This window comes from Rousettus aegyptiacus, unplaced genomic scaffold (assembly GCF_014176215.1).
Source record: "Rousettus aegyptiacus isolate mRouAeg1 unplaced genomic scaffold, mRouAeg1.p scaffold_m13_p_3, whole genome shotgun sequence".
Classification (NCBI taxonomy): Eukaryota; Metazoa; Chordata; class Mammalia; order Chiroptera; family Pteropodidae; genus Rousettus; species Rousettus aegyptiacus.
Window position 1 is genome coordinate 164426829 of NW_023416306.1, and position 18500 is coordinate 164445328.

Sequence of the window (18500 nt, forward strand, 5' to 3'; positions counted from 1 at the left end):
ATTCCTAGAAACATACAATCAATCTGACTGAATTTGATAATAAGAACTTAAAAACAGCCACTATGGAAAACAGTATGGAGGTTCCTCAAAGAATTAAGAATAGAATTACCATATGACCCGCAATTCCGCTGCTGGGTATCTGGAAACGTTTACCCGTAAAGATATGTGCACCCCAATGTTCACTGCAGCACTATTCTCAGTGGCCAAGACATGGAAACAACCAAAGTGTCCTTCGATAGATGACGGGATAAAGAAGATGTGGCATCTATATATAATAAAACATCACTCGGCCATAAGAAAAGATGAAATACTGCCATTTGTGACAGCACGGTGGATCTCGAGATAATCATGCTAAGCGAAATAAGCCAGACAGAAAAAGTTGAGACTCTTATGATTTCACTTGTATGCGGGATATAAAATTGAAAGCAACAAACGAGACAAACAAACAAAAACTGTGACACAGACAAGTTTAGTGGATACCAGAGGAAAGGGATGCCATCTCTTGCCGGGATTAATGCGACAGCTTCCTAACTGGTCTCCATGTTCCTAGACTTGTCCCACTACAGGACAACCATGCTTGGCAAAGAAAATTACCTTTCATGCCGCACTTCTACCCAAAACTCTCCAACGGCTCTCCGTTTTACTCGGAGAAGCCACAGTCCTTATAGTGGCTCTCAGCGTCCTATATGATCTGTACAAACCTACCTCCCCGGACCACCTCCTCAGTAAGCAGCCAGCAAGGAGTCCGTATTTCTTACCACTCCAGCCTGCAGTCACTCCGTACTCAACGTGACACGGGCCTTCTCCTCATACCGCACACAGCCGGCACCTTCCCGTCTTAGGCCTTACCATGGGCGATCCCTCGGCCTAGATACGGCTCTTGCTCTCACTCCCTTCATGTTTCTACTCAGCTGTCACCTCGGCGAGGTCCTCCCTGACCACCTGATTTAAAAGTGCAACCTTTTCTCACCCTGCTATTCCCATCCCTCTTTCCTACTGTCCTCGACTTCCTGCAACTTACCGCTATTTAACAAATTCTGTACGTTATTTTACTTCTTTACTTGTTACTGTTTTCTTCCCCATCTAGGGGGAAAATTTTTTATTTTATTTTGTTCATTGTTAGAGTCCCACACCTAGACAGAATAGTGCCTAAATCATAGCAGACGTTCATCCAATCAGCATTTGCTCAATGAGTGGGGGTGTGGGGACCACATAATGTTCATAACTACATATGTGAATAGTGGAGGCGCAGATTGTTATATAATTTTCTCTATTATTACATTTAAAATATTTCATAATATAAAAATATAAAAAGAAATTTGGAAAATATAAACATTTATCAATCACAATTATGCAGTATCAGTATTCCAGGATAGCTTTTGCTAAATTCCCCTTTTGGGTTGAAATTCCTTCACTTAGCATGATTTTAAATCATTATCTTAGAAAGTAGATAAAAATAATCTATTTAGGTTAATATACTCTATGTTGACATTGAATAATATGATTGCTATAGTTTTCAAGTAAATAAAAATTATATGTATTTAACATTATTTCAATAAACAGAATATATAATAGGAGTTTCTGTAAAAAGACTCTCAAAAGTTGTCCCCCTTGCTCTGTGATGTAATTTAAATTAAACCTGCCCATTGACTTTATACATTAAACCCACCTTAAAATAAATAGTATTATGATCTTCCCAGGGCCAATCATTTCTACCATAAGAAAAGTTAAAAAGGGATCTGTGCGGCAGACACCTTGGGGTAAAGCCATCTCTGGCTCCCTCCTCTTCCTCCTGCCCAAATGGAGGGGATCTGCTCTGGTATCTGGTGGAAAAAAACTTGAAAAAAAAATGGTGGAAGCTACTGTGTCAGCATATGAAGACCGTGTAATACTGTTTGAGTAGAGGAAAAACTGGGGCAACAGAAGAACATTCTGGTTGGTTTCTAGGCCTCTCACTTTTCTAACACTTCCGTCTCAATGTTTACCTTAAAGAGAACTAAAATTATCCTAGAGTCACTGATTTTGGCAAATGATTGACAGGACTTATTTACAGAGACCTAATATGTTCTTTGGGACCCATGCAAATGAAGAGTCAAGACCGTGCATCACTACAAATCAGGAACGGAAGCAGGTAAGTAGGAAAGCTGCCTTAGAGAGCTGGTCACGATCCCTAACGCGGACACGCTCTTCATGGACCCTGAACCTCACACAGGCATCTTGAGATACGTATGCAAATGATGTCATTAGCGAGGCATTTATTAGAGAAAACTATACTTTAAAATATTCCTAAAAAGAAGAAAATTAAGGGAGAATAATGTAAGATTCTCATTTGCATATTTTAATTTTGCTCACAGTAATATGAATACTACCTCTTCCGAGTAGATATTGATACTTATATAGTGCTTTACGCCTTTAAAGTACTTTCATGATCATTAGCTCATTGTGTCCATATGACAAGCCTATAAAATAGATATGACAGATATTATTTTATTGATGAAGAAACTAAGACTGAGTGGGGTTGATGACTGTAAGACTCGTCCAATGCCACACAGCCACGGAGAACCAAAACAGACCTTCCAACTTCAAAGGTGTTCTTTCCATTACACTAAAATGCCTCCTATATGTTGGAAAAGTTCATTAGTGAATAACATTATCTCTCTGTGCAAAGGCTGCATTGTTCTATTTTCTGGAAAGAGAAAACAGTCACAAATCCACAGACCTCCTTTTAAGCACAGCCACCACTGGCAGTGGGTTATAATTAACTTAGCTACCTATGTTTTAAAAGTTAGGAATGTCATTTTTCTTCTAGTTTTATTTATCTACACATAGATTCATTTTAATATTCTGTTGTAAAAATTATCAAATGTTCAATGTTATATTATGAAAGCATCCAATGCATATGTCAAATTTAAGTATAGGGTAATTAATAACATGTGAATGTACCACTATGACATTATTTGTTTATAATGAGGTAAGAACAGATGCCCTCACGTCTTTAATGTAAGAATCATATATCTAATACCAAGCAGGTTGTCTGACTCACAGCAAGAACTCAACAAATGTTTGCCAAGCTGTACTCTCAAAAAAATCCTATGAAGGACATATACTAACCTGCAGATATTTAGAAATGTCTTATTTTATTCTCAAAAGCCCAAGATTATCAAATTCTGTGGCTGAGAAAAGAACGTACCTGTAAAAGTATCAAATCTGTAAATGTTAATTATCACATAAAATATTTTTACAGTTTCTAAAATAAATCAATTTTAACTTGTATACAATCCAATTTTGCAAAATATAATCTAGAAAATAATGCATAATGAAATAAACAATTCATCATTAAATAATTCTATGAATAGCTGATGAATACCTGTAGAATACAGGCTCACCAGGGCAAGGACTTTGTTGCCACTATATTTCTAGGGTCTAGTAAGTAGTAGATACTCAGTAAGTATTTGTTGAATTATTAAATTAACAAATAAACAGTGAGGTGAGGATTACAGCATGAGTAGAAACTTCAATATACATAAAGAAAAAAAATTCCTGAAAATTAAATAGAAATACATTTCTCAGGGCAAATGAGGGCAGAATTTGTAATACATAAAAGTGATATACTGAAAGAGAAGCAGATTTAGGTGAGGGAAGATTGATTCAGTGCTGGAAATGTTGAGCTCAAGGACCCTATGAGAGAGTCAAGTGGAAATATACCACCAGCATGTTTGGGCCCGGGGCCCAGAAGAGATGTGGGCTGGTCATCATATCTGAGAATCATCAGTATATAGGAGCTTAGGATTGAATTGTCGGGTAGGGGAGGAAAAGCCTGCAAAAATCAGTGAGAGAAAGAAGGAAAGTTTGGGGAATGTGGTGAAGCCAAGTTGAGAAGCAATTTCTAGTTCAACACCAGTAGGTAGGTAGTCAAGTAAGGCGAGAAATAAAAAGCATCTAAAATTAAAGTCAGTTGTGACCTTGGCAAGAACTGTGTCAGTCAATCGGTAGCGGGGGCAAGCCAAACTGGAGTAGACTCAGAAGTGAGGGACATGTGGGTAAGTAAAGGAAGCATATGAACAAATTTTGACAAAAGAGAACAGGACAACAGCTAGAAGGGAATATGGGATTCTAAGATGGCTTTTCTTGTCATCTGTTTACAAGTCTTTCCTCTGTTTGTCCCTCCATTTAAAAAATTTTAAGACAGAGGAGACTAGGCATGCTTGAATTTTCACAGAAAGGGTCCAAGAGGAAGAGGTTGAAAATGAGAGAGGTCAGTTAGAGATAGAGATATATAATCTCTTTACATAAACTAGGAATCAAGGAAGAACCTCAAACTGGAGTTTAAATTGAAAATCAAAGACGTAGAACAGTAATGGACAAAAAAGAAACTCATTCCAAGAAAAATGATGGTTCAATATAAAGGAGTTGGGCTGAGAAGTGAAACCAAAAAGAAATGCTAGCTAATCGAAACAGAACTTGTTTGAAGGGAATATTTCTAAGGTGGAAAGAATCTAGGCAGGAAAACTTGCTAAGTGGGTGCCGGGTGGAATCAGGGGAGCGAAGGACCATTAGATCAAGTTTCAGGGCACTCAGAAAAGCTCCGGGAATTAAGCCTGAAGCCTAGCATGACAGCATGTTCCCTACGGCTAAGAGCTGGCAGTCTTGTACATGAAAGGAAGATGAAACTGTAAACCTTAATTAACACACGACAATGCAACTGTATTAAATGCAGCTAGACTGTATTCAGCGAAAAAAGAATATATACATTACTTTTCCACTTCAGATTGATTAACAATATTTCATTTTTGCACCTAAAAAACTAGGTGCTCAAAAATTATGGCATCTGATGAGAATGTCCTCCATTCCGCGAGGAGCAGCCACTGACATGCCTAGTAAAACACAAGTCTCTCTGGCGACGAGTGACCTGGCTGACCTAGTCACATGGCACGTCTGACTAATCCATATTAAAATCCAACAACTCAGGTCCCTGTTTGATTTCTGCTTTGGTTTCCAACGTTTTTCTGTTCAGCAGGGCCGAAGCCCACCAAATGATCAGCCACATATGCCCATAAACACAGGATTCGCTAAATGATTCTTTTCACTGTTGAGTCACCAGGACCTAGCCCAATGTCTAGCGCGCAGAAGGCCCTCCACAAACACTGATGGACTGAATGAGCGAATATATGAATGGTTCCACGGAGAGAGGAAAGGCAATCTTCAAATCTTTCTGTGTGGGAGTCTTTTACACACCAAGGACCCTTTGTCAGTTCGTTGAAGCCAACAGACCCCTCCTCCAAATAGTATTTTTTAAATACACAGTATGACATAGGAGATGAATTACATCGAAACATACTGAACTCAAAATATAAAAAGAAATTGTGACCTCATCATAAACATGCTTTTGTGGCCTAGGCTGGCTGTAAGAAGATCTGGCCGGGCCAGTTCATGGGCCACCAACTGACGACATCTGCAGACTTTTTGTTCTCAGTTTCTTAAAGAGGAATCCTGCAAACTCCTGTCCAGGAAGCCACCGTTCTCAAAAGCGGCAGAAAGAGGCCATGGGAGTGCCACACATGTGACTGTGTATTCTATCCAAATTTTCATTTCACCCACTAGTTTCCCTATGGCGTCCTCACCCCCCGGAGGGCCCTCGACCCTGAACCCACAGTCTGCCTAACCTTTGCAGTTTTCCATGAGGGTAAGGAAGGCAGTTGCCTATGTGAAGGGCATAGACATGGGATGTGGGGGCTACCTGTTTCTTATACAGACTTCCAACCAATCTTCCTGAGTCCTGTATCACCTGCACCCCAAATCCTGAGACTTGCTGGGGGGTCAGAGGTGTAAATTAGCCTGCTTTGGGGCTTCTCACATTACCGGCTTAGGATTCAGCTGTGATCAAAGATGACAATTTAAACTGAAAACCAAGGAGGTAAAATAGAACTGGACAAAAAAGAAACTCAGTCCAAGCAAGAAGATATTTCAATATAAATGAATATCGGTTACAACTAGAACTTCTGCTGTCCATCTTCCAAAATCGGGTTGCTATTTTCTTCTCTCCCTTTTAAGTATATGACCATTTTACTTCTTTACTTTTAATTGAAGTGAGGTTTAGTGAGGAAACGCCTATAGACATATTTAATCAGACACATGAAACTAAGACTAAAATTTTTATGGAGAAAAGTATTAAAAATCAAACTGTGAAGTAAATTCCCCCCAAATTCATCTAATCTATGTGATTTTTTAATCAAAGATAATATGTTGTTATAACCACAGCTTTATGAAGGCAGACACCATTTCCATTTTATTCATCATTGTATTATCCAGTATCTAGTATAATAGAGATGGTTAACAAATAATTATTGAACAAGTGAACAGAATGGATATAAAGATGATTTAAAAAATTGGGATCTTTAGTTTTTATAATTTTAGCACTTAGATCTAATTCACCTAGGACTGCTTTGGCATGTTCCAAAAAGCAAACAATCAGAAACAGATACACCTAGTTCAGAACCCAAGAATAATGTGTTTTATAGCAAAGTCCTTTATGAGAAAAATGTTACTGTGATTCTGTATTCTATACCAATAATTTCTTGGATAGAAATGAACTGGCATTCATATTAACTTAGTTATCTTGAATAACTAGTATAAAAATATAATTTTTGTAATTGCTACATAGTGTTTATTTATAACCAACAGATGTGTAATTTTAAATGTCATTAAATGCATTTGAAATATTAAACAAGTTCTAATCAATACTGAAAATGTAAAGTTCTTCATATTTAAAATCTACACATTAACTATTAAATTTTAGATTGTATCAGCAAAAAACCAGCAAGAGTATTAAAGAATTATGTCTAGTAGATTCTTATCATTCTTATCAAGTGAATTAAAAGGACCATCACAAAATGACATGTCCTACTTTTTAATTACAATGCAAACTAAATGTGCTTTGTTTTCCAATTCTCTATAGGCTACAATTTAAGCCATAATTCTCCCAAAGGCCCCAAAGGGTTATTTAAATTTTTCAGTTATATTTTATGGGGAAAGTTAAATGTATAGTTTTATTTTGTTTTAAACTAGGGAATTCTGATATATTTACCCAAGGCTTACTGTTAATTCTAACGAGATGGTTCCATGGTAATTTTAAACTAAAAATCTTTAGTCATTCATGCCAAATGTTCCTGTAGGCAAACCTGCACAAAAATCCATAATCCGTATGGTACTATCCCATTAAATGTTTTTTCTATAGCTAATTTTTCATCATTGTTTGTATTCTGTTATTACTAACTTTAAATTAAAGTTTCATACTCACTTCATCAGCCACAAACTCCTTACTCAGACCGAAATCTGTCAGCACCACATGGCCATTAGAATCAAGCAGAATATTCTCAAGCTTAATGTCACGGTATATAATCCCCAACTGTAAAAACAAATAAATACACATTTAAAAATAATTCCAAAAAATAAATTAGGAGAGTCTTTCTTATCTCTACCTTAAAAAGAAACCAAAAAAATAAAAAAATTTAAAAAGTCATTCGCCTGCTCAGGATGCTGGAATGAGTCTTAGTCACTGGCCATGGCGAGTGTAAATTCTTCCACCTCAGAGCTCATCTGCTGGGTTCCCCGGACCCCTCCGACCACACCATTCTCTGTGTAATGCGGGTCCATTCCCGCTGGACCTGCTTCTGCGGGGTCTCCTGTGTCTGTTCTTCAGAGTCCATCCTCACTCCAGATGCCCTGCAGGTGCTTTCTCAGCCAGCTCCTGTCCCTCATCTCCTTAAGGGCTTCGGAGGCTTTCCGAACTAACCAGATCCCGCAACGATCATTTCTCTGTCTTTATTCCTACGGCACCTGTACTGACTGACATTGTACTTACCTAAAGTAACTGATTATTTTCTAGGGATTTCCTGTTTGTCTTGATATAATCATACCCTGTTCCCCCCCCCCCCCCACTTTTTATATATGTATCTAGTATCTAGCACAGTGTCAAGTGTCAAATAATTAATAGACTTCTAAACATAAAAATTGAAGATCATTGGTTAATTTTAGTTGCTCTTTAGTTCTAAATAAGCAAAGCAAGTCAGTTAGATAATATTTATCTATCTCTTCATTTTGGTTTGTATGTAAAAGTCTTATGGTAAAACGCTTTAGCTATATAAATCTACCCGTCAGATAAGAAGGGCTCGGTATATGTGAATTCCACATTTCATGTTATATCAGCGTGAACTAAATGTTTTTAAACTTAGAAGCACTGCTTTCCTCAATATTAAGTATATGAAAAAGCAGATTCTTAATAATCTTTTAAAATTAAAATTAAAATTATACCAAAAACAAACAAACAAAAAACGCTAGGAAATTTTCCTCTAACGACCTCAGTGTTCTACAAAAAAGGAAACATCTACCATTCATTAAAAGACATCTGACTTGACGCTTTACAAGCATCTAACGACCAATACGACTTTTATTTTCTTTTAATATTCTCTTGGGAGAAAACTTTAGGAATAATTCATTTAGTGTCTGCTTTACCTCATCACTTCCAAATAAACTTCCATTTTTTGTCTCTTCCTGGGAAACTCAGTGTTAGTGGCTATATCAAGATTAATAAAACTCGCTTTGTGTGTTATACTTCTTTGTATTTATCTTTTTAGGGCAGTAAGATTAAGAGAAACTTGGCTGAGTTCTGGTTTGCTATACTGCTTTCACTTTGCATTACATTTACATCCAGTATTCATCATGTCCTCTACTTCCACGTTTCTGATTACCTACCTGTTTTAATAATAATGTTCATGGGTTTTCCTTTAATAAACAAAATTAACAGAATTAAAGCTTTCGAATAAATTAAAAACCACTTTCCCATAGGAGCTTTGTATTGTGTTAGTTTTTATTCTGGAATTTATGGTGACTTCCACCATGTTTTCACATTTTAAAAAATTATATCTAATACTCTTAAGCAAAAATGCAAAGACCTTTTCAGCCTATTCCTGGGCCTGATCTGGATCATGTATAAAGACGTCCTAACTCCTTTATGTCCCACGAAGTAATCACGGGCGGAGGAAAGCAGGTGTCCGTTTCCATCACTTAGCTCAGCTCCCACAGCACTGCGGCCTGCCACGCGGAGTCTCTCCTCCCTCCCTCCGCCCCCAGTTCTTACTCCCCTGACGACTTCTATTCTGAACCCCAACTCCCCTCGCTCCTGCCCAGTCTCACTTCTGTTCTGGGGCAGATCTACTTTTTGCTTGATTCCTTCCTTCTTATATCTTCTCGTCATTTTTTCTCGCTGCGTCTCCTCTCCATTGCCTCCATCTTGCAATTCCAATCTCCCTGGCCCTTTAAAAATTTCATCCTTCTTCCTGCCTTTTTCCTTTATTTCTCTCCATTCTTTTCCATGACCCATAATCAGCACTTTAATCTGTTTATCTGTAATCTAGGATCTGAACATATAACAAAGAACAGTTGCTTTATGACATATCTGCACCACTCTGACTCAAGCCATGCTGATCTCATGGTCTCGCATACCTCTGGTAAAAATTACTCTAGTACTTTCTATTTCTGAGACACAGGTCTCTCCTACATAATGACTGCGTGCTTCTACAATAATGCTTCCTCATTAATTAAAAATAAAAAAGTTTTTTAAAGTCAGAGTTTCTTGGATCAAGATTAATAGTACCTGAAACAATATATTTTTAAACGTTTAAACTTTTTATAGAGTTGAAACAGCATCACAGACATGAATTTCGCTTAAAGGTTTTAGTAACTGAGTTCACGCTACATGGAGGCAATGGAAGGAGGAAGGAGGGGAGAGAAACAAGAGAGGGCCTCACAGACAAAACAAACGGAAAAGAAAGCCAGAGGCGGACAGCGGGAGAGCTGGGTACCACAGGTAGATGTTTCTTTCAAATAACTCAGTCTCCAACCAAATCGGGAAATACACCCCAAAGACGTACAGGGAGAGTCTCCAGTGGAGTAAGTCATAATTAAGGAAATACATATTATGACTTGTGGTTTCGTCTTAAAGGTCATTTTAAGAATGGAAAATTTTATCCTGATGCTATTTTGCAATAAGTATTAGGATGTTTCATGAACAAACTCAAAAAACTGCTCAGGGTCTACCTTTCAAATCTGCATCACAGGAACTTACAAAAGGAAAGTAGATTTTAAAAGGAACTATGAAATTGAGAAACTTGAATAACGGTCTACAGGTATGCTTTTGCAATCTCCACAAAGGCAATGACAGGTAAAAACATTAGCTTTTTTAGCTCCATCATTTTTTCAGTTAATAATTTTTCAGAAAAAAAAAAAGAAAGAAATCCCAAAGGTTAACATCTTACCTTGTGGAGATGTTCAAGGGCGAGCACAATCTCTCCGACATAGATCTGCACCTCGTGCTCTGTGAAACGCTCTCTTTGAGAAAGATGAGTAAAAAGTTCTCCACCATTTATATAATCTAAAAATGAAATACATTTTTCTTTCTTTGACTTGTATTCATAAATCAAAGGAAATATTTCCTTTTAATCACTTTGGATTAACCATACAGTGCTGATTTTAATATGCAATTTTTGTACAATTCTTATACTATATAGTATTTAGTATCATATGGAATACTACTAAGTTCACATAGTAATAGTTTCATACGATGACTACTACCCTACACTGCAATCAAATGGATCTGCATAGAGTATTGCCATTAAAACTATTAATGATATCTGCATATATTTAAGTACAGTGTCCCAAACACAGCAAATCAGAAGCCTCTGCCATCGCCATACAATACTTGCTGTGGGCTTCCAAAACATCAGCCTCTAAAATAACTAAAATAAAAAATGAATAACCACCAAAAAAAAAAACCAAACTAAAATCCCAACCTTATCCTTTATAATAGATGCCAGTCACTATTTTGAAACAGATTCCCTATTTTCCAGAATTGTCTATGCACCCTTCCAAAAACATAGATTAGGTAACTGGTCGCCCTCTTATTGCTCCTCGGAGTTCAAAAGCAAAAAGGAGCACAAGGTGACATGAGAACGCCTAAACCAAGAGGCTCCCGTTTCCCTTTCCATTTGCCCCATTTATCCCACGAGGGATAATGAAATGAGACAAAAAGGCTACAGTGAAAAATAAATGAAATCACTGAATAGTAATAATAAAAACCGCAACACAATCATGTTCATAATTGGTTCTAATAAGGCATTTATTGCGAAACTGATCGGTTTCATCAGAAACTAATCATTGCTACCCTAACATACATTTGTTTGTGAAAAACGTGTACCTAGAAAAGCCACAACTGTAAAGCTTTTCTCCTAAAAAATTTGAAAAACATGTATCTCAAGTATATTCGTTTGTTGAGTTTATCATAATTTGATAAAGCAAAATTTTAACGAACTCAAATTTTTGTTTTATCTTGGCTATTTAACTTTAAATTCCAAAAGCAGATGCAACAGAATGAAAGAACTCTAATAGCTGGTTGTTTCACAATGTATTTTACAAAGCGCATTCTAGCAAAAAAAAGACTGCCCTTGTAAGGCTTCTATATTTTGCCAAGGAGTTTTAATTATATCTTAACACAAAGCTAATTATTAAAAAGGTGTAAAGGAACACAGCATTCCTGCAAACAGTCAATTTTTTCTACCTTTAAGCAGCTATTTACTTACATCTAATATACTGATATTTATGTATAAATGGTTTCCATAGTCATGACACAAAGATAGACACCCATCGGTCAGCTGACTAACTGACAAACTCCTACACATCCTTGAATGTCCTACTTAATTAGCTCATCTTTGATAACCACTCCAGTAAAGTGGATCACTTCGTGTTTATCATTGTACTTACTAACGACTTCTACCACTGCTATTATCTGGCTGTACTGGAAATATTTATTTGCATAATTGTTTTTTTCTGCTAAACTCTGAGCTTTCTGAAGTTAGGAGTAATGTATTTATCTCTAAAAACCCAACAGAGTCCCCCATACAATAAGCACTCAATAGATGCTATTACCTTATTAAACGCAAATTCTTTACATTGGAATATTAGTCTCTGAAAAAAACTACCCTGAAACACCAAGGCAAGTGCATTGTGAAAAAATTCCAATGTGCTCCTGTCTTTGAGGCAACAGGGCATAGTCCAAGGGACTGGGCTTTGTGATCGGTGGACTGGCCGAGACCGGAGCGCCACTGCACCCTGCCTAGAGCAAACTCGCTCCCAGCTTCAGTCCTTCATACAGTGGGAATAACAGCTACTACAGATTATTGCGGTCATTATTCTTCCTGCAGCAGCGCCCCCTGCCACCCCCCATCTCAAGTTAATACCAACTCCAGTATCTCTCTAGTTGCTCAGGTGCATTTTAATCCCTTTAATTAATTTCACTTCATTTTTTGAGTTTCTCAGTGGTTGCTCTACGACTTACCATATATATATATATATATATATATATTAACTTATCAGAAACAGCTTCAGATTTATACCAATTCCAGTGATATACAAAACATTACCCCTATATAGCTCTATTCTCTCTTTCCTACTTTTATGTTACTACTGTTATACATAGTACAACAATATATGTTACCAACTCCACAACGTATTGTAACTATTACTTTATATTATGTCTGGAAGAAGCTGAGAGGAGGGCAAGCATATGTTTATAGTTTGCCATATTGAACTTCCTATTTACTATTTTTTGGTTTTCATTTTTTCTTGTGGATTCAAGCGATGAACTAATTCCACACCCGTACCCCGACCCCAGGCTTGTTTTTGATGTTATTTCTTCATTCCTCATTTCACAACTTGGCCTGACTATTCTAGTAGGGCCTGTTTTATCTGCAGCACGAGCCTTCCATGCTGCATTCCCACGATGGTTCTAGCAGGGCTCTCTCATCTGTCCCGGATCTGTTAAGCTGTCTGCCTCTGCTGCCGTTACACCCAGCTGGTGGGCTCCACTAATTGCCAGCTGATCGTGCTATTATTTCTGATCATGTCCTGGGGCATAAATTACTCCACAGACTGATTCAATAAATTCGGGTTCCTTCAAGGCTAGTTTCTGAGGCCAGTGTGTGAGGCTTGTTCTGATCTCAGAAGGGTTCTTCATAGTTGACTATTTTTCTGGTACTCTGGTAGACTAGCTATCCATTCGAATTCATATTTGGGTATAGAGCAAAGTGAAAGTTGGGAGTCACTTTTTTCCATACAGATATCCAGTTGTCCCAGCACTATCTGACTTCTTTCCTCATTAAGTTGCTCTGTCACATTTGTCAAAAACCAAATGACCACATAAGAGTGAATCTACTTCTGAAGGCCTTATTCTACTCCGCTGACCTATATGTCTCATACTGTGCCTTTATAGTAAGTATGAAATCAGATCATTTAAGCCTTCTTTAAGACTAGATGGGCCACTCTAGCTCCTTTATTTTTACACGGGAATTTTAGAGTTGGCTTACAAAAAAATCATGGTTGGATTTTAATTTGGACAGTTTTGCATCTATAGTTCAGTTTAGGGAGAACTGACAAGTTAACAATATTGAGTTTTCCAACCCATGAATATGTATACCCCTCTATTAATCAAGCCTTAATTTCTCTCAGAAATTTATTTTACACAGTAAACTTTCTAAGTATTTTATGTTAAAACAAATCATATTGTATAGAATATTTTAAAATTTCATTTTCTAGTTGTTTGTTGCGAGTAGACAGAAATATATCTTCATTTTTATTTTGAAACAATTACAAATTTACAGAAAATAAGCATAATACATAAAACATTTTCCGTGAACCATCTAAGTTGCCAACTTGATATCTCATCACTCGTGTACTTTCATTTGTATTTCATACCACAACAAAATCATTTAAAAATCAAGAAATTAACACGAATGTATTATTACCATCTAGTCCTCAACCCTAAATTCAACCCTAGTTGTTCATAAAATGTCTTTTACAGCACAAAGTTCCAGCTCTGAATCAAATGTTAACTTTAGTTCACGCATTCACTTTCTTCAATTCATAACAATTCCTCGGTCTTCCCTGACTTCCACAACCTTGACACTCTGAAGAGTACGGGCTTGGTATTTTGTAGACGGTCCCGCGATTTGACTTTGTCTGACGTTCCTCCATGATCACACGCAGGTGTGCGCCACTGGGAGGAAAATCGTGGAAGCGACACTATGTTGTTGGTGTGGCCTCTCAGGTGGAACACGATTTCAGTTCATCCTAACGCTGACTTTCGCTTTGATTACTACAGTAAGGGTGTGTTTCCTTGGCTTCGCTACAGTTACCTATTTTGCCTTCATGATTAGTAATCTTTGAGAGGTCTTTTGGAACTATGGACTATCCCAACCCAAATCTAACACACGATCTCTTCACACCTGAATGGACTCACAGCTTCCTATTTTACTTAATGGGTTAAAATTCACTATTAGTTATTTTTGTTTCTTACGCCCATGGTATGGCTCTTCTAGAATTCTGGTGAAAATCTTGTGGTGTCTACCCAGTCTCTGTGCCCTGGGAGGAACTCGACTCCAAACTCCATCTCCCTTGCGGTGGCGGCTGCTGAAACCTCTGCTTGGCTCTTCCCGACCAGTGCTCAGGTCTCGGCCCAGCACTCGCTGTTGAGAAGCCGGTCGATGTATATGGGTTTCTGAACCACCTCACCTCTGCTTCTCTTTGTTCCAGAATCCGCTTCCCCCAGAATTTGCAGCTACTCTGTTAGCGACTCTACCTTCTGACTCCTCAGCCTTGTAAGACTCACTTCTGGACTACACTTTGACCTCTTATTCTGCATGGCCTTGGAAAGAAGTATTTTCAGTAGTCAAGAACTTAGGTCTTTGATGTCAGAAAGTATAAATATCCTAGCTAGACCATCTATCAGTTGTATGACTTCGAGCAAGTTGCTTAATCTCTTTGAATCTAAAACTATATTTACAAAGAACAATTTGTTTTCATGGGGTTTGTTCATTTCATTGAACGAATATTTGGGCCCTTATTATATATCAGTCACTCTTCTAGGTACTGCACATACAGCACTGAACAAAACAGACAGTAATCGCCATCCTAGTACAGCTGGTGTTCCAGATGGAGGAGAGAAACATAAATAAATGAGATAGTGTTGAGCTGTTGGAGGATGATGATTACTATGGAAAAAACAGCACAGAGAAAGGCAGACAGGGAGTGCCAGGGTGGAGGCGAGGGCGGTATTTAATAAGGGTGGTCGGTACACCAAGGTGACTTCTGAGCAAAGACTTTAAGGTGAGGACATGAGCTGAGCAGGTATCTAGGGGAGACTGTCCTGGGCGAAGTAATGATGAGCTCAAAGACCCTGAGGCGGGAGAGGGCCTGGTATATTCGAGGATCAGGAAGGAGGCCAGCGTGGCTACAACAGAGCCAATGAGGGAAAAGCAGTAGGAAGGCCGAGGTCACAGAAGTGGTGAGCACTGGGGCAGCCGGTGTGGGTCCTGCAGACCATTTCTGGGGTTGCTCTATCTGCCAGGTACAACATATTACGATCCGAGTGAACGGTGTGGCCCCTGGAGGTGGGCACCACAGTTTTTGACCATTATAAGGACTTTATCTCTGAATGAAATGGGAAACCTTGGGAGGATTCTGAGTAGAACAGTGCTATGACAGGACTTGCATTTTAATAGGATCGAGGACTGTCTGCTGTGTGGACAGCGGCAAGGGTGGAAATAAGGAGAGCCCTGGAAATAAACAAGGTGAGAGATGATGGTGACCGGAAGGAGTGTGACGGCAGTGGGGGTGGTACTGATCCAGCCTTACCTAAGCACCGGAAAAGATGGAGCTGGTGTTACCTGTGATAGAGAAGGCTGCAGGAAGAACAGGTTTGGAAGGGACAACCCAGAGCTCACTTTTGGATATGAGGAATACACAGCACCTGACAAATAGTAAAAGCTCAGTAAGTGCTGGTCATCGCCACTGTGGACTGTGCATTCTAAGACCGTTAAGAGGTTTGAGGAAGCCCTACCAGAACCTTTTCAGAGGAGCAGGAAGACAGATTTCTTACGGCCACTTTCAGCACATTGAGAAGGTCCCATGAACCATTCTGAAAGTGCTTCATGTAAACTCCTTGAAATTATGTGCAACTTTGTCCAATATATTAAGTGTATGTGCATTCTTCTGAGAGGAAAAGGTCCATAACTTTTCTCAGATTTCCTCAAGTAGTTGTAAGCCAAAAAAAGTTCAAGGAACATCGCCCTAAATAAATGTGAATGAAAAGGTTCCTATTGAGTTTATTTACGAACCAACCAATGAGTGCTGACTGCCAGTACATGGGAAACCTGCAGCAGCATCGTATAGCTGGCCAGCACCATAAACTTTTCAACACAGTGTGTGCACGTGTGCGCGCACATGCATACACGCGCGCACACACGCACACGCACGCAAACCCAGCACCATCTTCTCCTGAGCTCTTAGCTCCCTGCCCCCTGACTTCTATTCTTTCCTGGCATCGCTGTCCTGGAGCTTACCTGCATTTAGAATTGGACTGGTGAGGTTCAGAGCTGTAAAAAGTGAAACGGAGCAAAGGGTTCCTCATTTTCAACAAGCCCTGAGTGCTAAGGACGTGCTGGAACTGCGTATGTGGCGTCTTTACACCTCTGTGTTTATCCAGAAACCCAGCAGCTCCGTAAGGTTGGGGCTTGCCCTTGAAGCTAAAAACAACCTAGCCAGGCAGTGACACAAATACAATTTAGAGAAGACCAGAGGGGTATTATTCCATTTAAGTTGAACTATAACATTTTTATTCTCTCAGAGGAGAACCTTAGAACCAGGAATGAACGCAGACCCTGGGACAGAGCTGGTAGGGGCATCGATACAGTCAGGGATGTCACGAAAACCCAGAGTCCCGCTGACACCTGAGAGTTAGGTTAACTCAAGGAATTCTTCCCCGCACCCCTTTCCAATTAGGCATAAATTACATTTCCTCACATAAAATACTTCTTAAAACCCTCAGACTGAATAAAGCACCTGAGTGGAAACTGCCTACTGCTAGAATTACTTAAGGTCCACTCTGCCTGGCAGGCTCTTGATCCGTACCATCTGTCTTATTAATGTTCCTGTCAAAATCAAGAAACCTGAATAACATTCCTGTCAAAATCAAGGATTCATCAGATTTCTAGAAATTACATTTCTCAAGTCTTTGCCTATTTCTTCCATAATAAATTACAAATGTGAGCTTTTTGTTTTTAAAGCCGATGCTGTTTTTATTCTCTTTATGATAGGAAAACTGTCAGAAACTGCATGAGAATTTCAGTTTTAATTGATATTTCTCAGGCTTCCGCCTCTGTGGGCATCATAATGAAAACGGACTTAGTGCTGACTCATGACTCAATCCCAGTCACTGCTGTTTGTACCGAAATGGCATCTTAATAACCGTTCAGTCAGGGCAAGTGGGGAAGGACCCCTGACAGGTAAGAAGCAATGTGAAACAGGCCTCTGGCTGCTCTCTGTTGCATTCTGTGTCTTAACACAGCTCACTGCGTTTCAGACTAGATGAAGAAGTAATAACTAGAGAGACTATGCACTTTCTATGTGCCTGTCCTATTTAGATATGACTATGAATCTGCTCACCATAGACAATGTCTGAGGCAGGTTAGGCCTATTACAACAGCATTATCCCCAGAGAAAACAGGATAACCTCTAGAGAACAGTGAAACTCAGAGCGGTTAAACGAATTACCCAGAGCGGCACGCCCTGTTAGGGGGAGAATGAGCAGCATCAACCCAGGCAGTCGGACTGCAACGACAGTGGTTTCTGAGACTGCATTAGAACCGCCCCCGCTCCCTGTCCATACGGTTTACTGTCACCAGGAACAGCCTCATCAGGTGGCTGGTCTTGCTAATACTGTCAGAAAACTGCCTTAAGATCAACTTTTCTGTCCCTCAAATATTTAAATGTCCTTCAAATATTCAATTATTCTATACATTTGGTCATATAATTTCACTATCTCACACGCTCTTCACAATTAAGTTTTGGAGGCTTCATCAGAATGTCACAGTACTCAAAAGTCGACATTCTTGGGGAATTATACTGAGGTATTCTTTCATGGCCACAGTAAACAGTGTTTGAATCTTTTTTTGAGAATGTGCCAAACTAAAATTATCACTGACATATTTATGGCATAAAATTTAAGAGTCAATTTATGTCTTATAGGAGAGGACCCAAGGCTATTCTCTCAAAAAAAAGTCCTGGCCTTGTCTACAGGTTCCTAAATTTTTCCTAAGAGGTTTTCACCATAAACCACCTCCCTGTTAAAGTGTATATATCTGAATTGGGCAACATACAAGAGCTACATTCTAAATTCTTGCCAGAGATTAGAAGTTTGAATTGTCTGCAGTCCTAATCTCACATCAAATGTCCAGTTGCATGAAATAATACATAAGGAGGACAATTTACATCTTTCTGAATATGTTGTAATGGCTTTGGACAAAGTCAGAGCAGGATAGAGCTACAAACTTGGATAACACTGTTTTAGAAAAATTATATTCTGATCTTTCGCCACAGGCTCACATTACAAGGGA

General features: G+C 38.8%; 1 protein-coding gene across 6 annotated transcripts in view; it reads right to left on the reverse strand.

Annotated features, from left to right (window-relative positions):
• Positions 1 to 18500, reverse strand: part of RPS6KA5 (ribosomal protein S6 kinase A5) — a 137560-nt gene that overhangs the window by 46950 nt on the left and 72110 nt on the right. For 4 of the 6 annotated variants that reach the window (XM_016154289.2, XM_016154282.2, XM_016154272.2 and 1 more), the window contains 2 exons: positions 10314 to 10429; positions 7298 to 7405 (listed from right to left, as the gene is read on the reverse strand). The exons of 1 other annotated variant lie outside the window; for it this stretch is intronic. In XM_016154289.2, the coding sequence (XP_016009775.2) occupies positions 7298 to 7405; positions 10314 to 10429 (224 nt within the window). The remainder of the gene's footprint in view (positions 1 to 7297; positions 7406 to 10313; positions 10430 to 18500) is intronic. One more of the 6 variants, XM_036238431.1, reaches the window with a different exon arrangement.